The following is an 18,541-nucleotide window of genomic DNA, read 5'->3' on the forward strand; positions in this document are numbered from 1 at the left end:
GTGGCCACCCATCTCTGTCCCCTGCAGCACGCCTCCCTCCCTCGGGACTCTCACTCTAATCTAAGGCATGCCGTCCAGAGATTAGGGGCCAGCAAGCACTCTGTGGGCACCCTGGGTCTGCCTATAAAGTCAGCAACCTAACGGCTAGACACGAGCAGCTTCCGAAGACTGGGGAGGGCGATGCAGGCAGAGGGGCAGGACAGTGTGCGGTAGGAGGGACCAGGATGAGGACCACCACTCGCTGCTCTTGCCTTGCCCAACTGCCTCCCCATCCTCCCAGGCTCCTTCAGCGTCGGAAAAGTTCAAACCCAGTTGCCATGTGGATCAGGGTAGAACTGTGCTCCGTCACACTTTTCCATGATGGATACTTTGGAAGCAGGTCAACAAGCCTTTCTCCGGAGGCCCCTCAGATGGGCTCAAGCCCTCGATCTTTCGGTTCGCAGAGGAGTGGCTTGCACCCCGCACCGGACTCTCCAAAGAGCCAAGAGCCCCGTGTTCCTTGCTGGGCCTGAGGCTTGCCCACATTCTCACCTTCCACCTCCAGTGGGCGCTGCTGAGTTAATGGCCTGAACCATGTCCGTGGTGAGCGCATCCAGTAGGCTGGTGATGAACTCTATTTTCTTCCCTTCTGGGCAGCCTGAAAGGTTAGAGTGAGACTTGAAGGCAGATGCCAGGGAAATAAAGAAAACCACTTCCCTCACCACCACCCTTCCTCCAACCCAGATCCACTCTGGGGTGTGTGTCCTGTTTGGGTGAGCTCCCAAGCCTTCACGGTGCCTCTCCTCTTAGTCTACGCAGAACCGAGGGGTCATGGACCAAGTGCATAAAAAGGCTTTCACAGTATTCTCCATTCCACAAACTTTAACGGAGAACCAACTCAAAACCGAACACGCCAAGCTCAGGGTCATCTAGCAGATTCCAAGTCCTAGTGGCCCTAAGGGGCAGCACAGAGCTGCTCCCCGGAGTTTCTGAGGCGTTCAATCTTATGGAGGCAGACTCCAGGTTTGAACCACCAACCTTTTGGTGATCAGCCCACCACTTAACCTGCCATGCCAACCCTGGCTCCACGTGAAAGCCTAGGGGGACAATAGTGAGCTAAGCATAGTGTTGGTTCTTGTCCTCATGAGGCTCACAATCTACTGGGGAACTCTAGAGGGCCAGGTGGCCACACGGCAGTGACTTCAGGGGCCACATGCATGGTGTCGGAGGAAGAGTGCCCGAATGGCCAGCCGACTGACTTCAAGTAGACTTCCCACTGGATGTATTCAAGAACCTCGTCCTTTCCCACTTGCCTCGTTTGGCCTTCAGTTATAATCACGGCCTCTCCCCTGTACTGCTCTCACATGCTATTCCATTCTGTTCTTTCCCCAAGTGCCTCAGGTATCAGGGTAAACATGATCATCAAGAGACACCATCAAGAAACATACAACGTTCCTCTAGCTATTTAATGCTCCCCATACCCCGCACTCCGCCCAACTATCATGACCCCAATTCTACCTTACAAATCTGGCTAGACCAGAGCATGTACGCTGGTGCAGATAAGAGCTCGAAACACAGGGAATCCAGGACAGATAAACCCCTCAGGACCAATAAGGAGAGTAGCAATACCAGGAGGGTAAGGGTAAGGTTGGGGGACAAAAGGGGGAACCAATCACAATGATCTACATATAACCCCTTCACTGGGGGACAGACAACAGAAAAGTGGGTGAAGGGAGACACCGGTCAGTGTAAGACATAAAACAATAATAACAATTTTAAAATTATCAATGGTTTGTGAGGGAGGGAGGGGAACAAATGAGAAGCTGATACCAAGGGCTCAAGTAGAAAGAAACTGTTTTGAAAATGATGATGGCAACAAATGTACAAATGTGCTTGACACGATGTATGTATGTGCGTTTTGTGATAAAAGCTGTATGAGCCCCAATAAAATTATTTATTTTAAAAAAGAGAGAGAGAGAGATACCATCAAATCTACAATAGGCTCTCCCTGCCTTCTCCCCCCACGACGTAAGCTTCCTGTGAGTGTTGATTGCTGGATCAGCTCCAGCGCCTGGTTCAGCACGTGTGCATGCAGCAGGAGCTCAATTTGCATTTCACAGGGAACAGCTAGGACGAGGTGCCCTGGTCTCCACGACTGACTCTGTCCTTGCCACCGGGGGATTTCTAAAAGCCTCCTGCGCCAGCCCTCTGCGTTCCATGATCCTCTTCTCCCTTCTTCTCCCTTCGGGTCACGGGAGCGGCAGGAGTTGGTGCTGAGTGGTGACTAACCCTTCAGTGCTCTGGACCCCAGCATTTAGCAAGTGTATTATAACCTGAAGGCGGAGATGGTTACGAAGCCGGTTCTGGAGTCCCTGCCTGTAACTCTGGTGTCAGACACCCCCAGTGTCTGACACCTTCCCATGCCGCCAGGCCTCATTGCAAGAGCCCTTGGCAGGGCAGGCTGACTGACCCCTCTGCTGTAAGCCACCTTGTCTTCACAGCCCTGGAAAAGAATAAGTCATGGCACCCTAACCATTGTACCCATCTCCTGAGGACAGGCAAAGAATGGTTGATTTTAAGGCGAGCCCTTTAACCTGGAGACTCTATTTCAAGAGAAAGACGGCAGGGCCCGGATGGGAAGCAATGTGCTAAGGGCACATGATTAATTAAGGACCAATGCGAGCCCGGAATGCAGATCCCATGGCGCCTAGCCCCCAGGCCCGCGGTGCCCTGCAGTCCTTCCTACAGAGAGCACCACAGACCCAGAGGAGGCCGCTGCTTCTGGAGGGCGAGGGGATGGAGGGGGCAGGGGAGGGCGGGCGCTCAGGGCAGCGCTGTCTCCCACCTGGAAGCTCCCTGGCCTTGAAGGGGTCCTCCACCTCTGCACCCTTGGCCCTGGCGTCACTCTCACAGCTGGGCATCACATAGCTGGGAAGAGAGAGAGATCAGGGGTGGGGGGCCACTGAGACCATTCCAAACACATGGCGACCCCATGTGTGTCCCGGTTGGGTTGGCCGAGTTTTTGAAATTAGTTTGCAGAACTCTGCTCCCAGTTGACACTCCAACCTTTTGGTCAGCAGCCCAAGCACATGGACCATGCGCACCAGCCAGCTCCTCCTGTCCAACAATTACCGGCACAGCTTGGAGATGTAGATCTGGTTCCAGAGCACCTCAATATAGCAAGTCACATGCATTGTATCTTATTTTGTCTTCCGATTCATAGAAAAGTTAGGCTTATACAATACTGTAGTCTATGAAGTGTGCAATGGCATAATAAAAAATTTTTTTTCAGAATACTGTGAGAATCACCACACTGTGACATAGAGGCACCACGTGAGAACACGCTGTGGGGAAGAGGTTACTGAACAATAGAACGAAGTGTGCCCATGCCTACGTCACCCCCAAGTGTTAGAGTCCCGGGGCTGGCAGCAAAGGATCCCTGGCACTGTCCAGCAGCCCCCAGGCAATCCCGGAACACACAACCCCATCAGACCCACTCAGGAACGTTACTTTAATCACTCAGGCTTAATAACCATGTCATTCCGTGTCTGCATACAGACACGTCTCCGATCCACAGAACCTGGTGACGTGGGCAGGGTCGCGATACTCATCCGAGAGCGGAGGTGGAGGTATTTCCCAAGGGTGCTCAGTGAGGAGGGGAGAGACTTGTAATCACAATCCCAGGGTCTTTCTCCTAGACCCCCGTCATCTGCTCATGGATGGAGAGAGAGGTGGCTCTCTTAGTGGCCCCACTGCCAGCCAACCAGGGCCTAAGGGTGGGAGATGCCACGAGAACAGGAGGTTGCTCCTCATGCCCCCGTGGCCAGTCCAAGGCATCGGTGGGCCACGGGTGGCCTTACCGTGTGGAGGTCCCAGGCAGCGGCCGGCCCGTGTCCACCAGCACACACCAGCAATAGCCCGTGGATTGGTGGCACTGCACCGGCTTGTAGAGGCCACCAGGCGCACACTCGGGGATGACAATGCCCTCACGGGGGTTCTGCCGGGCCTCCTCCAGAGCGCTTTGCCTCTCCTGGTCACACGAGTGGACTTTCTCTGCAAGACAAGACACAGCCTGTGGTGACTTACCTCTCCTGTGACTCATTACTCTCGTCTTCCGGGCCCAGAGCACAGAAAAGATCCGGCCTCAAGGAACCGATGGCTTCAAAGATGGATCCGTCACCAAGACCTGTGTCTTCCCACCAGCCCAAGGTGCTGGTGGGAGGGGGGGTCATAAATGGGCAGGGCTGAAGGCCCCAGGGCCAGCGCTACTGCCAGAGCTCATCCGCGTTCATACCAAATAGGTTCTCGGGTGGCAAGAAGCCGGCCCTGACTCAAGTTGCTCCTTCCTAGGGCCGCCATTCGCCCTGGAGTAGAAGTTCTGGAGGGTTTTCAGGATGGCTCCCGGTGATGCCGTGGCTCCCGGCTCCCAGAGCCCCTGGTCCGGGAATGGTCTTCCCTCCGAGCTGACTCAGGAATCTCTGTCCCTCTGTGGGCGTGAACACTCCCCCGGGCCCCAGCACAGCGGGGGCAGAGTCCTGGGCCACCAGCCTCAGCTGGCACAGAGCTCCCTTCCCAAGAGGAGCCCCAACAAGGTCTGCCGCCCCGGCTCCTTTCCAGCCGGCAGTGAACTGGAATCGGTTCCACAGGCCGCTTCCACAGGATGCCAGGGAGAAACAGGCCCAGCAGGATGGTGTCTACACTCCTTGGGAGCGAGCCTCCAGCAGGCTCCCCAGGAGCGGGGCCCAGGCCGAGATGGGCCACCCGACCCGAGAGGCACCTTTCCCAAACGTCTTACCACTCAACCAGCCACCGGCCCGCCTTTCTTTCTCCCACCGTTAAACATCCATTGGAGGGACTTTCTTTTCTTATTATATCCACTGAACCCAAGCCCACTGCCATCGCGTGGATTCTAACCCCCCGCAAATCTACAGAGGGTTCCAGAGACTCTACATCCTTAGGGGAGCAGACAGCTGCAGCTTTCTGCCGAGGAGCTGGTGGATTTGAACCTCAAAACGTTCCGTGAGCAGCCCACTCCTCCTCTTTCGTAGTGTTGAGACATAAAACAGAAGGAGATGAAGCCCCCCTACGCTCACTGAAGCGAATCACAGCTTCTCCCCCGGCTGCACACACATCCCAGGCAGCAGGCCACTTCAGACTGACACCCATCCCAAGGGTGCCGGGGAAGGCTGTGCTCCAGAGGCTCTCAGTGGCTGATAGCTTGCAAAGAGATGGCCAGGCCTTTCTTCTGCGGTGCTTTGGCGTGGACCAGAACCACGGATCTTTGGTCTAGCTACTGAGGGACTCCCGCGAGACATCAATTCAAAGGAAACCATATGGGCACAGATTTTTTTTTTTTTTTCCTTAACAGAAGACATCGCATCATAAACTTCTACTGGATCAAGGTTCTTTTCAGGGACTGTACCCTGAACGTAATGCCACAGCTTGAAGATGATGACACTAGTCTTGGGCATCTTGTGACTCTTTCCACAGCCTGTCATAGAAAAAGAACCGTTCTCTGAGGCAGGAATGTGTTTCCAGGAGCCTGGAGAACACATTGCTCGCTGAACAATAGCCCACATGATGCAGACAGCAAGAGGACACCTGACACCCTGCCCTCAGGGAGCCACGCTGAATTCAGGGGTCTGCTCGCACCCACCAGGGGGGACTCTGGAGCCTTTCCATTTCAACTAGCTGGCAGCGTGCACGGAGACACTCACTCGGCGGAGCTCAGCCTCAGACTTCTGGCGAAGTCAAATGACAGGGACCCCATTCTCGATTTGTATCACTCCGAGGAAAGAGGCTGAACACGATAACTCAGGGGGCTCACCTGGAGAAGTAAGAGGAACTGAGGTTCAGGAGGTGCGTGTGTATTGCAACTTGTCTCTGACTCGGGGTGAGCCCACGTGTGTTACGGGAGAACTGTGCTTCCTAAGGTTTTTTCAATGGCTGTTTGGGGTACTTTGGGGTACTTCCCAGGTACTTCTTGGTGGCATCAAACTGCCAGCTGCACGCATAACCTGTTTGCACCACTAGTGAGCCACAAGAGTTCAAGGTTATTGGCCGACACTAGACTCAAACACCCTGCCATCGAGTCAATGCCAACGCACAGTGACCCTCGAGGACAGGGTAGAACTGTCCCTGTGAGTTTCTGAGAGTGGTTTGGAACTGCTGACCTTTCAGATCACAGCCCAATTCTTAACCACTATGCCACCAGGGCTCCTTGACCTTAGCCTCGGCATTCTGAATGTGGTAGTGGCCACTAGAAGATACAGGGGCAGCATGGAAAGAGACAGCAACTGAAGGGCAGAGGGAAGTTTGGGGGACCAGACCGGGTCGGGCTTGAAGACCAGAATTTTGACTTCAGCCCCTAGATGGGCCGATGTCATGGCAACTTGGAAGAGATTACACAAGAGCTTCTCCATAGCCCCCACCCCCCACCGCAATGGGGGAGCCTTATTTTCCTACCTCGAGTGATCAAGAAGACAGAGGAGCGAAACGGAAGGCAACCAGCTTTCTACTGGCACGATGTGGATGTAACAGCTAATGACAGAGGCTTGAAAGTAAGACTCTCCAGGCTAACACTGTAAAGCTATAAATCAGACTGGAAGTGAGACACAAAGTATTGGTGGTGGGAGGGGGGCGTGCAGGAGGAGGGGGGAGAATCTTTCTCAGCCACAGAGCAATTATAAACCTGACTTCACACCGCTGGAGACCTTGAAACCTTCAGGATGCAGGAGGAGCCATGGAAAAAGACGGAGGAGGGATTGGGGCTCAGACCCTGCTGATGGATTTCTTAAGAGCCTTGGGGCCGCCATGGATTACAAACTGGGCTGCTAACGTCGGTGGGTCAAGCCCATCAGCCGCTCCACAGGAGAAGGGCAGAGCCATCTGCTCCTGTCGAGATTTATAGCGCTCGCTCGCAGCCAGGGCGGCGGGCCGGCGCTGGCCTCAGGTGCCTGTGACTCAGAACCCACCGGACATCGTGGGGATGGATTTCTGGAACTCACTGGAGGTAATTCCAAATGTTTTCAGTCCGCTTCCACAGGGGCCGTGTGAAGGTCCATGGAGAACATGCTCATAAAAATGATATAAAGTTTGGGAAAATAGGGGAAGGGCCAGGCAGAAAATGAGAATGCAGGATATACTGCATTCAGTCCTGCGGTGCCTGGCAAGTCCAAGCGCCTCTTTCAGAAGGGCTGGATCTGTAATAAGAGCACAAGGCATTTGCAGAGAGAACCGAAGAAAAGAAGAACAAGAAAATCTCCCTTAAAATCATCTTTACATCGTAATTAGTCAAACGAGTGTTCCCTGAGCAATGTGCACCCAGCAGTGTGTGAAGGGTTGGACATCCTATCGTTTTGCCCCTGTGAGGAGGCCCCTGTTGTACCCACTGTGTGAACGCAGGCACTGACGTTCAGAGAGATACACGAGTTCCCTCATTGTGAGAGGAGAGAGCTGAGTCTTCAGTCAAGAGCTTCTAACAGGCAACCCTGGCTTGCTAGCCCTTAGACATCACTGCCTCTATTTGCTCTGGTGGAAACAACGGGGTTTATTTTTATGGCGTGAAGTTCTTCCAGGTCAATTGCCTTACAAACGAGCCCAAATCTGCAGCATTCAAAGCCAAGTGTGCTCACACGCACATTTGCCTTTTTGAGCATCGAACAGCCTCTTCTGAACTTAACCATGACTCATAGCAGCCCTCTGTGAGTGCTGCTCCCTCGGCTTTCCAAGGGCTATCACTGGTACCTAAGTATTGTTCTCACACTGCCTCTGAATTAGAAGATGCCAAGCCAGAATTGGAAGTCACCCAGTGTGACAGAGCTGTCAACAAATAACAACAGAGAACATTGAACCTGTGTGCTCTTTAAGGGCCAGACCTGAGCTGAGCATTTCATAACTCAATGCACAGTTAGTAGATGATTGCAAACCACTTCCAGGGATCTTCTCATTGGTTATGAATTTTTATGAATTTTTTTCTAACCTATGTCCTAGATGGTTAGAAAATAATTCGCCCCACAAATTATACCTCCCTGTAGGTATGCATAGACCTTTCCACATTGATAAAAACGAAACCCAGCCCATGGCCATCGAGTTGTTTCTGCGTCATGGTGTCCTAGGACTATCCATCTTTGAAGATAGTCTCATCTTTCTCCCTTGGCATGGCTGGTGGGCATGAATGGCAAACCCTTTGGTCAGCAGCCCAATGCCTAACCCACGGTGCCATCAGATCTCCATAATCGCTGTCTTTGGAGGCTTACAATGAAGACTCTTCAAGTTATCATGCTAAAGTCATAAGTCAGGCTGGAAGCAAGTCACAACGGGTGAGAAGAGGCCCTTACCCAGAGACAGAGCAATAATGAACCTGACTTTGCAGGCTTTTACTCTCTGGGAAAGCCCTTCTAAGACTCCCAGCGAAAGAAGCCAGACCAGCCTACTGAAGGATGACAGGTCTCTTTGAGGGAAACCAAGGGGCCGCAGACCGCAGCCGCTGGTCCCTGCCAGAGCTGGGAGTACAGTCAGCTGGGACATTCCAGCTCAGGTGACCCTCTGGCCAGTTGAGTCCAGAAGCAAGTTTGAGTAAAACCAGTCGAGAATCATCCGGTCGACCCATGGAAACACGAGACAGAAGAAATGATTGTATGATAAGCCATTAATGCTTGATCTGGCTTGTTGTACAGCAGGAGGCAATGGAAATATCTAGACTGACTCAACTCTCTATCAATCTACCCCAGAGTGAAGTTGCTGTCCCCTGTGAGAGTTAAGATTTGGCATAAACTTGACTGGGCCGGGATTCTCAGTGGTTTGACAGTTAATACCTAGTCATCCCTCATGATGGAACATAATGCAATCACGTCCAGAATCCTACCAGCTATGAGACGCTCATCAATTGAGAGGAAGTGTCCTGGGGCCTGGCATAGTTCCAGCGTCAGTAGATTTTCTGGGAAAACTTGCTTGCCTTTTTTTGCTGGATCAGGATCCTGAAACTGGCAAATCTGCCTCTGTGTGTGTTTTGTTTGCTTGACACGAGCCCACTTGATACAAAAGCATTGAAGTCAGTTTCAACATTAACCCCTCTCCCCGCCCCCCTTTGTATCTACTCACACTAGTGTTTAGATCTGATGACTCTTTGAACTTGAGCCAATCACCAGCCATCTTGCCTGCCAATCCTGGGAGATGTCAGTGGCTTTCCTCTTGATCTGATAACTTTGGATTCATCTTCCTCTTCAGCCACCAGTCTGTCACCTTGCTGTTGATCTTGGGTTCATCATTCCTCCCATCTATGTGAGTCAACAGAAACCTCCAGCCTAATATCCGATCCATGGTCTTCGAACCTGCCTAGACTTGGGCTTGCCCACTTCTACAATGGTGGACGTCATTTCCTTGATGTAATTGTCTCCTGCATATGCCCATGGAAGCATCATTAGGCGTCCCTTCTCTAGAGGACACAGCCAAGGACACACCTCAAGCCCTTTACTCAATCAATCAATTATCAATCAATCAGTTCTTCCTGCAGTGCTTATTCAGATGTCACACAAATGCTGTCCACTAAGTATGGCTTGGTTGCTGTGAAGCTGACTCCCCAATTTTACAGAAGAAACATAGAGCAGTATCACAGAGCAAAGCTCTCTGGTCTAGTGCCATCTTCAGGATCACTGGTGTGTTTGAGCTCATCGCGTGTCTGAGGACCCAGAAGTCAGCCCCATCCTTCTCACCCGCCCCCCTTCTCAACTTTAACATTCATGGCTGTCGGTGTTCCCACGTACCAAGAAGTCACCTTCCAGAATGCGAGACAGAGGTGGATGCTCTGGTTTGAAGGTCTTTCCATGACCATTGTCTCAAAGAGGGACTCATTCGAAGTGGGCACTCGCTGTTCTAAAACATTCGATCTCTGCTTAGGACCGTTCAGAAAGAATGACAAGATTAGAAGGATTGGCCTGATAACGATGAGAATGGGCCAGGTCCGTCTGTAAAGACTTCGAAGATATAAACAGCAGTGGAGAGGGGGAAGGAGGGCTATCCGAGGGGGTGTGGGAACGTGCATACACACGCATGCACATCCAGCTTCCATAGTCCTAGCACCGGATGGTGCGTTGAAGGGAGAGCCAGGTCATCCCCGCACTTGGCAATGGGAGTTTAGGTTTTACTCACAATGCTCTGACTAAGAGAGGAGACAAAACAGAAAAAGTGCCACGTGGAAGAACTGAGACCACAGTCCCGCCTTTACCACCGGGAAACAAACAACCCTCTCTACCACCAATTACATATGGTTCTGAAGCACAGCCAGGCCGACGTGGAGGTGGGAGTGGGCAGGGAAAGAGACGGGAGAAAAAGTCTAGGCAGAACCAGACAAATGTAAGCTGTCTTCAGGCCCAGGGCATTGGTTCTTTGGCATTCAGCCATGGTACAGTCAGTGTAGAAAGCAGCTTGGTTTCCTACAGCCACCCCATGCCTCTTTCTATCACAGTTACTGGTAGTAATTAATAGCCAAAAAAAAAAGACCACTGATAACCTTCATCCTCAGCTAATCCCCAAACTTGATTTGAGCCCAGGGTTTGTCCTCTTATCCTAGGAACCTTTACTTCTTCATCATCTTTTTGTTTTCTTTCATTTTTAAAAACAAAAAATTGACAACAAACATAAACATGAAAAGATTCGAGTTTCAGTTCCTTGGGCTGGGCTCCCCCCCCACACACACACACCCAGCTCCCCTCTCTGGTAACAGCTGTTCAGAGGGGGAAATGCTAGAGGAGGGAACATGGAGAAAAGTGGAAACCCTGGGTGAGCCCCACACCCAAGCACCTTCTGAAAGGGCAGTCAGAAAGCAGCAGTGGGCCAGCCTGCTGGGACTTTTAGAAGAAAGAACAAGAGAAACTCTTGTGGGCTATAAGGGAGCAGGGGGCTGAGGAGCAGTGTTCAAAGAAGTCCACATTAAGAAACAAATCAAGAAAAACCATTTTTTAAGCCCAATCTTATAGAGATGCATGTAGCAAAGAACTGAGAAGCACTGTGGGCAAAATCCATGTGTACTGGGAAGAGGCCTCGGGGAATGTCAAAATCCTGGAGGAGAAGCCAGGAGCTCTCTTCCTAGTGGAGGTGCAGCTGGTCACCAAGGCCAGCTCCCCAGCCCATCCTGAGAGAGTTCCTTATGTTCCAGAACTGAGGGGTGGGGAGCAGCCAAGGCGGAGGACTAAGGTCCTCCGAGAGGAGAGCGTTCCTGGATTTGGTAACCCTTGGCATCAGGATTCATGAAGAGGTTGCAAATGCCAGGGACCTGCGTGGATCCAGTTCTCACATGGGCTGTTGTCCTTGAGTAGGTACCGTGTCACACACTGGAGAAGTCAGGGAAGTTCTGTGAGACAGAGCAAGCGGATTGAACTAGCAACAAGCTAGGAACCTACTTTTGTTCTTTGTCCTTCAATCCTTAAAGCTTTCCTGGAGGGCCCAAGCCCACCGTGAAGTGGGTCTCTGCTGAATCTAAGACTGGTACTTAAGTATGCTGATTCCCACTTTCTACGTGGAAGATCAGGTAGGATGCATGGCTACCACCTGTTGCAGTGGAAGTTTGCATATTGCTATGATGCTGAACAAGTTTCAGTCGAACTCCCACCCTAAGATTAGGAAGAAAGGTCTGGTGATATAATTCCCCAAAGCAGCCAAGGAAGCCTCCATGGATGACAACAGTTCAATTGACAACTGGTCCTAGGGATGGTGCAGGACTGACCAGGCAGCTTTGATTCTACTGAGCATGAGGCGCCATGAGCCGGGGGCTCACTCAATGGCAGGTAGCAAAGACAACAAGGCGTATTTAATTCAACCCCCTCTCTGTTGCTCCAACCCCTGCTACACCACTGTGGTAGTGACATGATCTCATGCCAACTGGATAAAGAGGTTACAGGGGTGAAGTCTAGCTTGATGCCTCCTCATGGGCGTGGTCTCCTCATAAGAATGCTGGCAGTTTGCTCTCTTCCTCCCTGGAGGAGGGACACACCCTCTCGCTGCTACACTTTCTTGTGGACAAGCCACATGGAGCCATGCAGATGGCAGCCAGAGTCCTGGGGAGGCTTTCACCGCCACCGGACCCCCCACACGTTCTACCCACCGGCCTGTGATCTTCCTGCATTCGGCCTCATTGCGTGTGCTGTGTGAGTCTGAAGAAGAACTCATGGGCTAATATCGAACTTATGGACTTGATCTGGACCGGGCTGGGATGTTTTCTTCATATATAAATACTCTTTGATATAAAGCTCTTTCCTACGCGTATGCATCTCCCTGGATTTGTTTCTCTAGTCTACCTGGACTAACACAGCGCCCTAGGGCCACAGAATCTCATGCTATGCTGACACTCGGCGGTGGTACTCCCACTGTCAGTAAAGGCTCTCTGTCTAGCGGAGGCAACAGATGCCAAAAAAAAGACTGTCCCTTTGACTCATCCTGGGAAAGTGCCATGCTCAACCCTCAGGCTCTCAGGCACTGGATTTTCGGGGGGGGGGGGGTGGGGGGAATCCATAAAAGGTTACCTAGCTTGAAAAGGAAAGGCACTTAGTTATGGTCTATTGCAAAAGAAATCACCCCTCTGGGTCAAGAATATTAAGGAAAATGCACGCGCGCACATGCGCGCGCGCGCGGTGTCACCTACAATTACACGGGGACTCCCTTCAGACACCTCATCCCCACCTAGCCCCTTATCAAATGTGGCTGAAATGCTGACAATAACAAGCCGGGTGTTAAAAACAACTTTTCTAAATCATAACATTGAATTTCCAAGGTGTAGGACATCGTGTGGCTCCCTGCTCAGGGTTGGCTGGGTTGCTGTGGGAGCCTATGGTATCGGGATGGTTCCAGGTCTCCTGCGTGGCTGAGAAGCTAAGCTGGTGGGGGCCGGGGCTGTGGGGGTGGGGGGAGGGAGGGCTGGGTTTTAAAGAACTGACTTGACTATGAAGGCCTAGCACGAGGCCTGGGGAGGCGGAGCTCCAGGGGCCGGGGTTCTGACACAGACCAGCGGCTCTGGGAGTGATTCATAGCACATCATGAGCAGGCTTTTTGTGTTTTACTTAGCCAAACGGGGTCTTAGCACCTATGGTTTCCAGCCAACTACAAGACAGAAGAGGTCATTTTTCTGACTTGTGTACTTTGTACTTCTTCATAGGAGGGGTTAAATGGCCCCCAGAGGATCATTTTTCAAGGACTATTTGCTGGGCTGACTCTGCCCATCATGCCCATTGTTGGGCGGCCATTTGCCCATTTTCAGCTTCCCAACCTCAGCATCTAAGTAACTCAGTCTTTGAGGGGCTCCCAGGATCCCCTGAAGGGGAGAGGAACCCGCAGAACTAGAGCCACAGTTCAGCACCCCTTTAAGAACAGATGGCAGACATAAAGCCCAGACAAGGGGATTTCAGAGGAAAGGTCCCATCTAGGGGAAGAAGAAATAAAACTCCCCGATGAACAAAACCCATTCAACTTCTAAAATGGGGTTCAGGTGTGTATCTGGTTCAAGGTGGGGCGGGGGGAACAGAAGCAGAATTTGAGCAGATAGGAATTGGCCGCCTCTTCCGTTGGGATGGAGTTCCCCCATCTTCCCCAGAGAGTGAGCGTCAACATGAAGTGACAAAAGATCACCTCATCCTTAACTTGCAAGCGGGCTGACTACCTTTCACCACTTTTCTGTAGAGCGGCATCCCTCTGATTACCGGCCGGCCAAGACAGGGGGTTGGTCTTCACGTCCTGCCCCAGACAGAGGTGTGAGAAGGAGACAAACATGCAGGGGGCTGGTGGTGCCCAAATGGCGGAAGGAGAACTCCGAGGGCGGACGTTCCAGGAGCTAGGGTGGAAGAGGGCGGGCAGTAGGGATACCTGGGCCTTTGGGGCAAGGCTGAAAGTAACAGGAAGCACATGTTCCACCTGCGCCCAACCACTCGGGCCAAGGAGCTCAGGGAAGGGGCCAACGGCTGAAACAGAGGCGGTAGAGCACGGTGGTCAAAAAGGTGGACTTTGGAGTCAGGAGGATCAGGCTCCCCCACTTCTAGCTCTGTGGCCTTGGGAAGCATACTGAAGCTCTCTTAGCTCCAGGCTCCTTGCTGTGAAAGCGGGGTGTTTGTTAGGGATTGCTTTCTCCCTCCAGTCAATGCCAACTCCAAGGTCGCTATGAATTGAATTGGGACTCCCCAAAACATGTTATAAAACCTAACTCCCAAACCTTGAACATAATCCCATTTGGGAATAGGGCTTTTTAATGAGGACATGATCAGCAATAGGGTATGTCTTCAACGGATCGCTTTTGAGATTGTTAAAAACATCAGATTAGGTACGGGAGCAAGGAAGCACAGACTGGGTTGGGTGGGGGGTGCGGAGTACTTAGCTACAACAGCCGCATAAAGACCGCCAAGGGACTAGGGACCAGAATCTTGGAATGAGCCAAGCACCTTCCCTCGGAGGTGACAGAGAGAAAACACCATCCCCGAGAGCCAGTTGCCTGAATTCTGACTTCTTGATTCCTACGTTGCGAGAAGATGCGTTGGTGTTCCTTAAAGACGTCTATGGATAGTACTTCTGTTGTAACGTCACTCAGAAACGGAGACAGAGGGCAGCAACAGTGCGCCCTCATAGCATCATTGTGAGCATTCAAGACCACGGGGATCTGAAAAGCACTTCATGCAGCGCTTGGTCCAGAGCAATGATTCAGTCGATGGTGGCTGCTGTGATTCTGAGCTAGTCTAAGGCATCCGTGTGGTCTGCAAACATGGAGTTACTATGGCTTCCCGGACCTAGTCTGTGTGCCTGACTAATCACCTCAGCTGGACCGCAGGGGCTGACCAAGCTCAGGTAGCGGGGTCAGTCTGCCCTCGGTGTAGCAAAGATAGAGGGGCACACTGGGGTCAAAGGAAAAGCTAATACCATAACAAACGTGCCCGCCAGCTTGTCATGATTTCCATGCCAGTCATTAGAAACAAGGTTGGTGGTAAAATATTCCTCCCACACAGCCCCGGCGCCCTGTGCCCCATCTGGTACAGCACGGTCAGCCAGCCATTTCTCTAAACGTTCCTGCTACCATTCCCCTTGGCCCCCTTATCACTAAGTAAAGGTCTTGGCAATAGCAGTCCTTGATGAATCCGAGACGCTGGGCAAGTCCCTTAGCTACGAGGTCCTCCTGCTCTAGCCTTTAGCATGGAGGAGTGGGATGCTCTCCCACCCAGGCAGCCAGGCTGAGGTCCACTCTCCCAGGCTCAGAGGCCGGATCTGACCTTCATCCACCCAGGGAGCTTGAGCATCAGAAAGGAGCCAAGTCAAGGGCTATGCTGCACTTGTTTCCACGCTGTCCCTCCCGATGGGCCACGGTACTGATAGGTGGCCTCTGAGTCCACCCCCAGCCTGCTATGCTTCAGAGGAAGTGCCCAGCCCACACCCATCCCTGAAGGAGAAGCCCTACAAACAGGGCACGCAGCTGGAATTAAGTGCCATGGTGAGAAGGCGGGGACAGGTGCCCAACCGTGTAGCCTTGTGGAGTAGCCTCTCTCTCTGAGGTAAAGGGGCCGCCATGGATCACCACGGTCTGGTGTGGTGACTGTGTCCTGCTCCACACAGAGCAGCAGACCGAGTGAGGAGGAGAACACGGTGTAAATGCTAGAGAGGACAATTTCCTCCATGAGGGATTGATCGTCTCCATAGAGCATGTGAGCCCTCGGAGGAAGCCTACTCCTCAAAGCATCACCGGCACACCAGTGACTCGGACTTTAGAAACGGTCCCATCCCAGCAGGCTCAATGCTGTCGAGTGAGTTGACACACCCTCCCGCCCAAAGGAAGTGTTTTTGCGATGTCCACTCCTGCCAAGTGATAAGCTGCCCCCTTTCTCTTTTTTGTTTCAGTCACTTTGTTGACCTTGACCTGAGAGGCTTTGTACTTTCCGGAGTAAGAGCTGTCGTTGTTGTTTGTTTGTTTATTTGTTGTTATTTGATGCCATCGAGTCAGTTCCGACCCCAAACCATCTTATGCACAGAAGAACGAAACCCACCCGGCCCTGCGCCATCCTCACGACCATCGCCTGCCTGGGACCATCGCTGCAGCCACAGCGTCCATCCCCTCGTTTGTATCACTGCCCCCTCTTGTTTTCCATTTTTGCTGTACTCTTGAGGAGTAAGAGCTAGGAAATGAAAATTCAAGAACGAAGGGAAATAGGAAACAGACAACAGGGGACTATGGAAGAGTTGCCTTAAAATCTCAGAACCCGGAGCCCCACTTCCACAAAGCCCCAGGTTGCGTGTGTGAGTGTGTTTAGAAGCTGGACACCCTGCCTGCTTCCAACAGCACTTTACAAATGCACCCAGAGAGGGAGGACGCTCAGCCCGGAGGCCATAGCTAACTTCCAGAAGATTGGAACGAGCCAAGTAGGGCAGCGCATTTGATTCCAGGATTTCAGCAACACGGGCCTGGAGGAGAATCTGGGGGCCTGTGGTTTGCTATCAAACAACAAACTCACTCACTGAGAGAAGCAAAGCCTATGCTGGTCCAGCAAGTCCCAGAGGTTGCACCACACCGCCCCCTCTCCACACACCTCCCTCTCCCTCTCTGCCTTCCAAGCAGACAACGTGGGATGAGGTTGCACCACACCGCCCCCTCTCCACACACCTCCCTCTCCCTCTCTGCCTTCCAAGCAGACAACGTGGGATGAGGTTGCACCACGCCGCCTCCTCTCTACACACCTCCCTCTCCCCCTCTGCCTTCCAAGCAGACAACGTGGGCTGAGGCAGCAGGTCAACCAGGAAGACTAATTTTACAGCCAGGTAAAAACAGGCCTGCTGGGCTAGGCTCTCTGGTTCCCCAAGCATGTTGACGGTTTGTCTCAGCAAAGGGAAAACTTGACAAAGCAAGGTCCTTGTTGCCATGGAAAAAGCGATGCGGGTGGTCACCCCTTCCCGTCCTGGGCGCTCTTCCCACTGGCCAGGACCGACCATGGCACCTGCATAAGATAGCTAGGTAGACACCCGGAAGGCCAGTTCTGGAAATAAACATCAAGGTTTGTTTTCATACAGACATTTTAAATGCACACAAGCCCAGACCCGCCCTCCACGGTTCACGTTAGTGGATTACTCATTCTTCCTTCCAATCGCGTCATTCGGGAGGTTCCAGGTGGCTGTGGGGTATTTGCTTGCCGCGGCTACCACCCGTTTCTCTGAGAGCTGTTTGTTTTTCCAGGCCTTAGGTAATGACATCACCCCGCGGTTTCTAGGCTGGCCAAGACTGCCCGTTTGGGGGTGGGGGTGGGACTCAGCCAGGAAATGCTGTTGCCTCGGTGACCCCAAATCCCAATCACAGCAACTATTCCCACCGGACCTTCCCAGGTGAGGGAGGAGCCAGCAGGCCTCGAAGAGCAACACTTGGCCCCTGGCAGGCCAGGGCAGGTCAGGACAGTGTGAACGGCTCGCCTCTGATATATATGGTGTCTTGGGCAAACAAGCCTTCGCATACACAAGGAGGCCGGGGGGTCATTTTCTTGTAAGACATGCATTTCCACCTGTGTCCGTGCTGGTGGCTCTGTCTACCACTGGGCCGAGTCACTTGACGTTTGCTCCATTCATTGATACTGGTTTCAGAGGCAAAGTAAAAAGGCATGATCCTTCTGAATCGAACCCACAGGGCCTGGTGCTAGAGCTTCCGCTAAGTCCCTGGTCAGGTCATGAAAGAAGGTCACTTGGGAACATGGAGCTACAGGACAGAAGGAGATGAAGTGAAACCATTGCACACAGGGCACAAGAGCTAACGCAATCACTCCAAGGAAGAGGCAAGGGGGCCTCTGGGTTTAGGCACAGTAGAAAAGAAATAAGGTTCCCTAACCCATCTTTCCAGGGAACAGTGTTTTCCCACAAAAGGGAAAAATTGGGATTTTGATGTAACTAAAACAAACAATACTATCAAAACAAACAAACAAGCGAATAAAATAGACTTTTGGAAACCCCTGGGTGTAGTAAAAATCTCATCGATAATACATTTAAAAGTGGTGCAGAGGTTGAACAGATTAGATAAAGCTGTGTTCTTGCCATTTACTTAATCTCTTTCCTCTCTACTTTCCTCTTCTAGAAACTGGAGGTAATTTTATTTTTAACTCTAGGAATGTGCAGAAGAATCTTGGAAGTTAGTCTCTGAGACAAAATGTTCGGCAAGAAGTCCTATTTCCTTTGAAACTGGCCAACACTCCTCATGGAACAGGTGTCTTCTCTCAGGCTCTAGGGTGGAAGCCGGACAGGTACACGCTCTGCCAGATGCAAGAAGAACCCCTTCACCGAGCCAGGTGCAATGCGGGCAAGAACCAAAAAGAAGGCAAGTCTCTCTGTGCTGAACCTGCCCTATGCTCAGAGCAGCACTGACGACGGTGAACACAAGACAAAGCCCTGAAAACAAGGACCAGCACCTCCGGGAGGAGAGGAGATAGGATACGTCTGCAGGCCTGTGTGTCATGTTATTGCAAGACTTCAGCCGCCCAGTGGAACCTTTCCAACGTCAACAGTCCCCAGGCCAGAAAACAAACCTGGCGTCACAGGGTCTGAGGGTGAAAGAAAGATGTTTGGGGTG

The 18,541-nt window shown here is 52.1% G+C and overlaps 1 protein-coding gene across 4 annotated transcripts in view; it reads right to left on the reverse strand.

The window, feature by feature from the left end:
• The window catches only part of SMOC1 (SPARC related modular calcium binding 1), a 176,323-nt gene that overhangs the window by 20,321 nt on the left and 137,461 nt on the right, over positions 1-18,541 (reverse strand). For all 4 annotated transcript variants that reach the window (XM_045288158.1, XM_045288159.1, XM_045288157.1 and 1 more), the window contains exons 8-10: positions 3,840-4,032; positions 2,825-2,907; positions 532-637 (exon numbers count right to left, since the gene is read on the reverse strand). In XM_045288158.1, coding sequence (XP_045144093.1) covers positions 532-637; positions 2,825-2,907; positions 3,840-4,032 — 382 coding nt within the window. The remainder of the gene's footprint in view (positions 1-531; positions 638-2,824; positions 2,908-3,839; positions 4,033-18,541) is intronic.

Source organism: Echinops telfairi, unplaced genomic scaffold (assembly GCF_000313985.2).
Source record: "Echinops telfairi isolate 266 unplaced genomic scaffold, ASM31398v2 ScPeMD7_18;HRSCAF=68, whole genome shotgun sequence".
Lineage (NCBI taxonomy): Eukaryota > Metazoa > Chordata > Mammalia > Afrosoricida > Tenrecidae > Echinops > Echinops telfairi.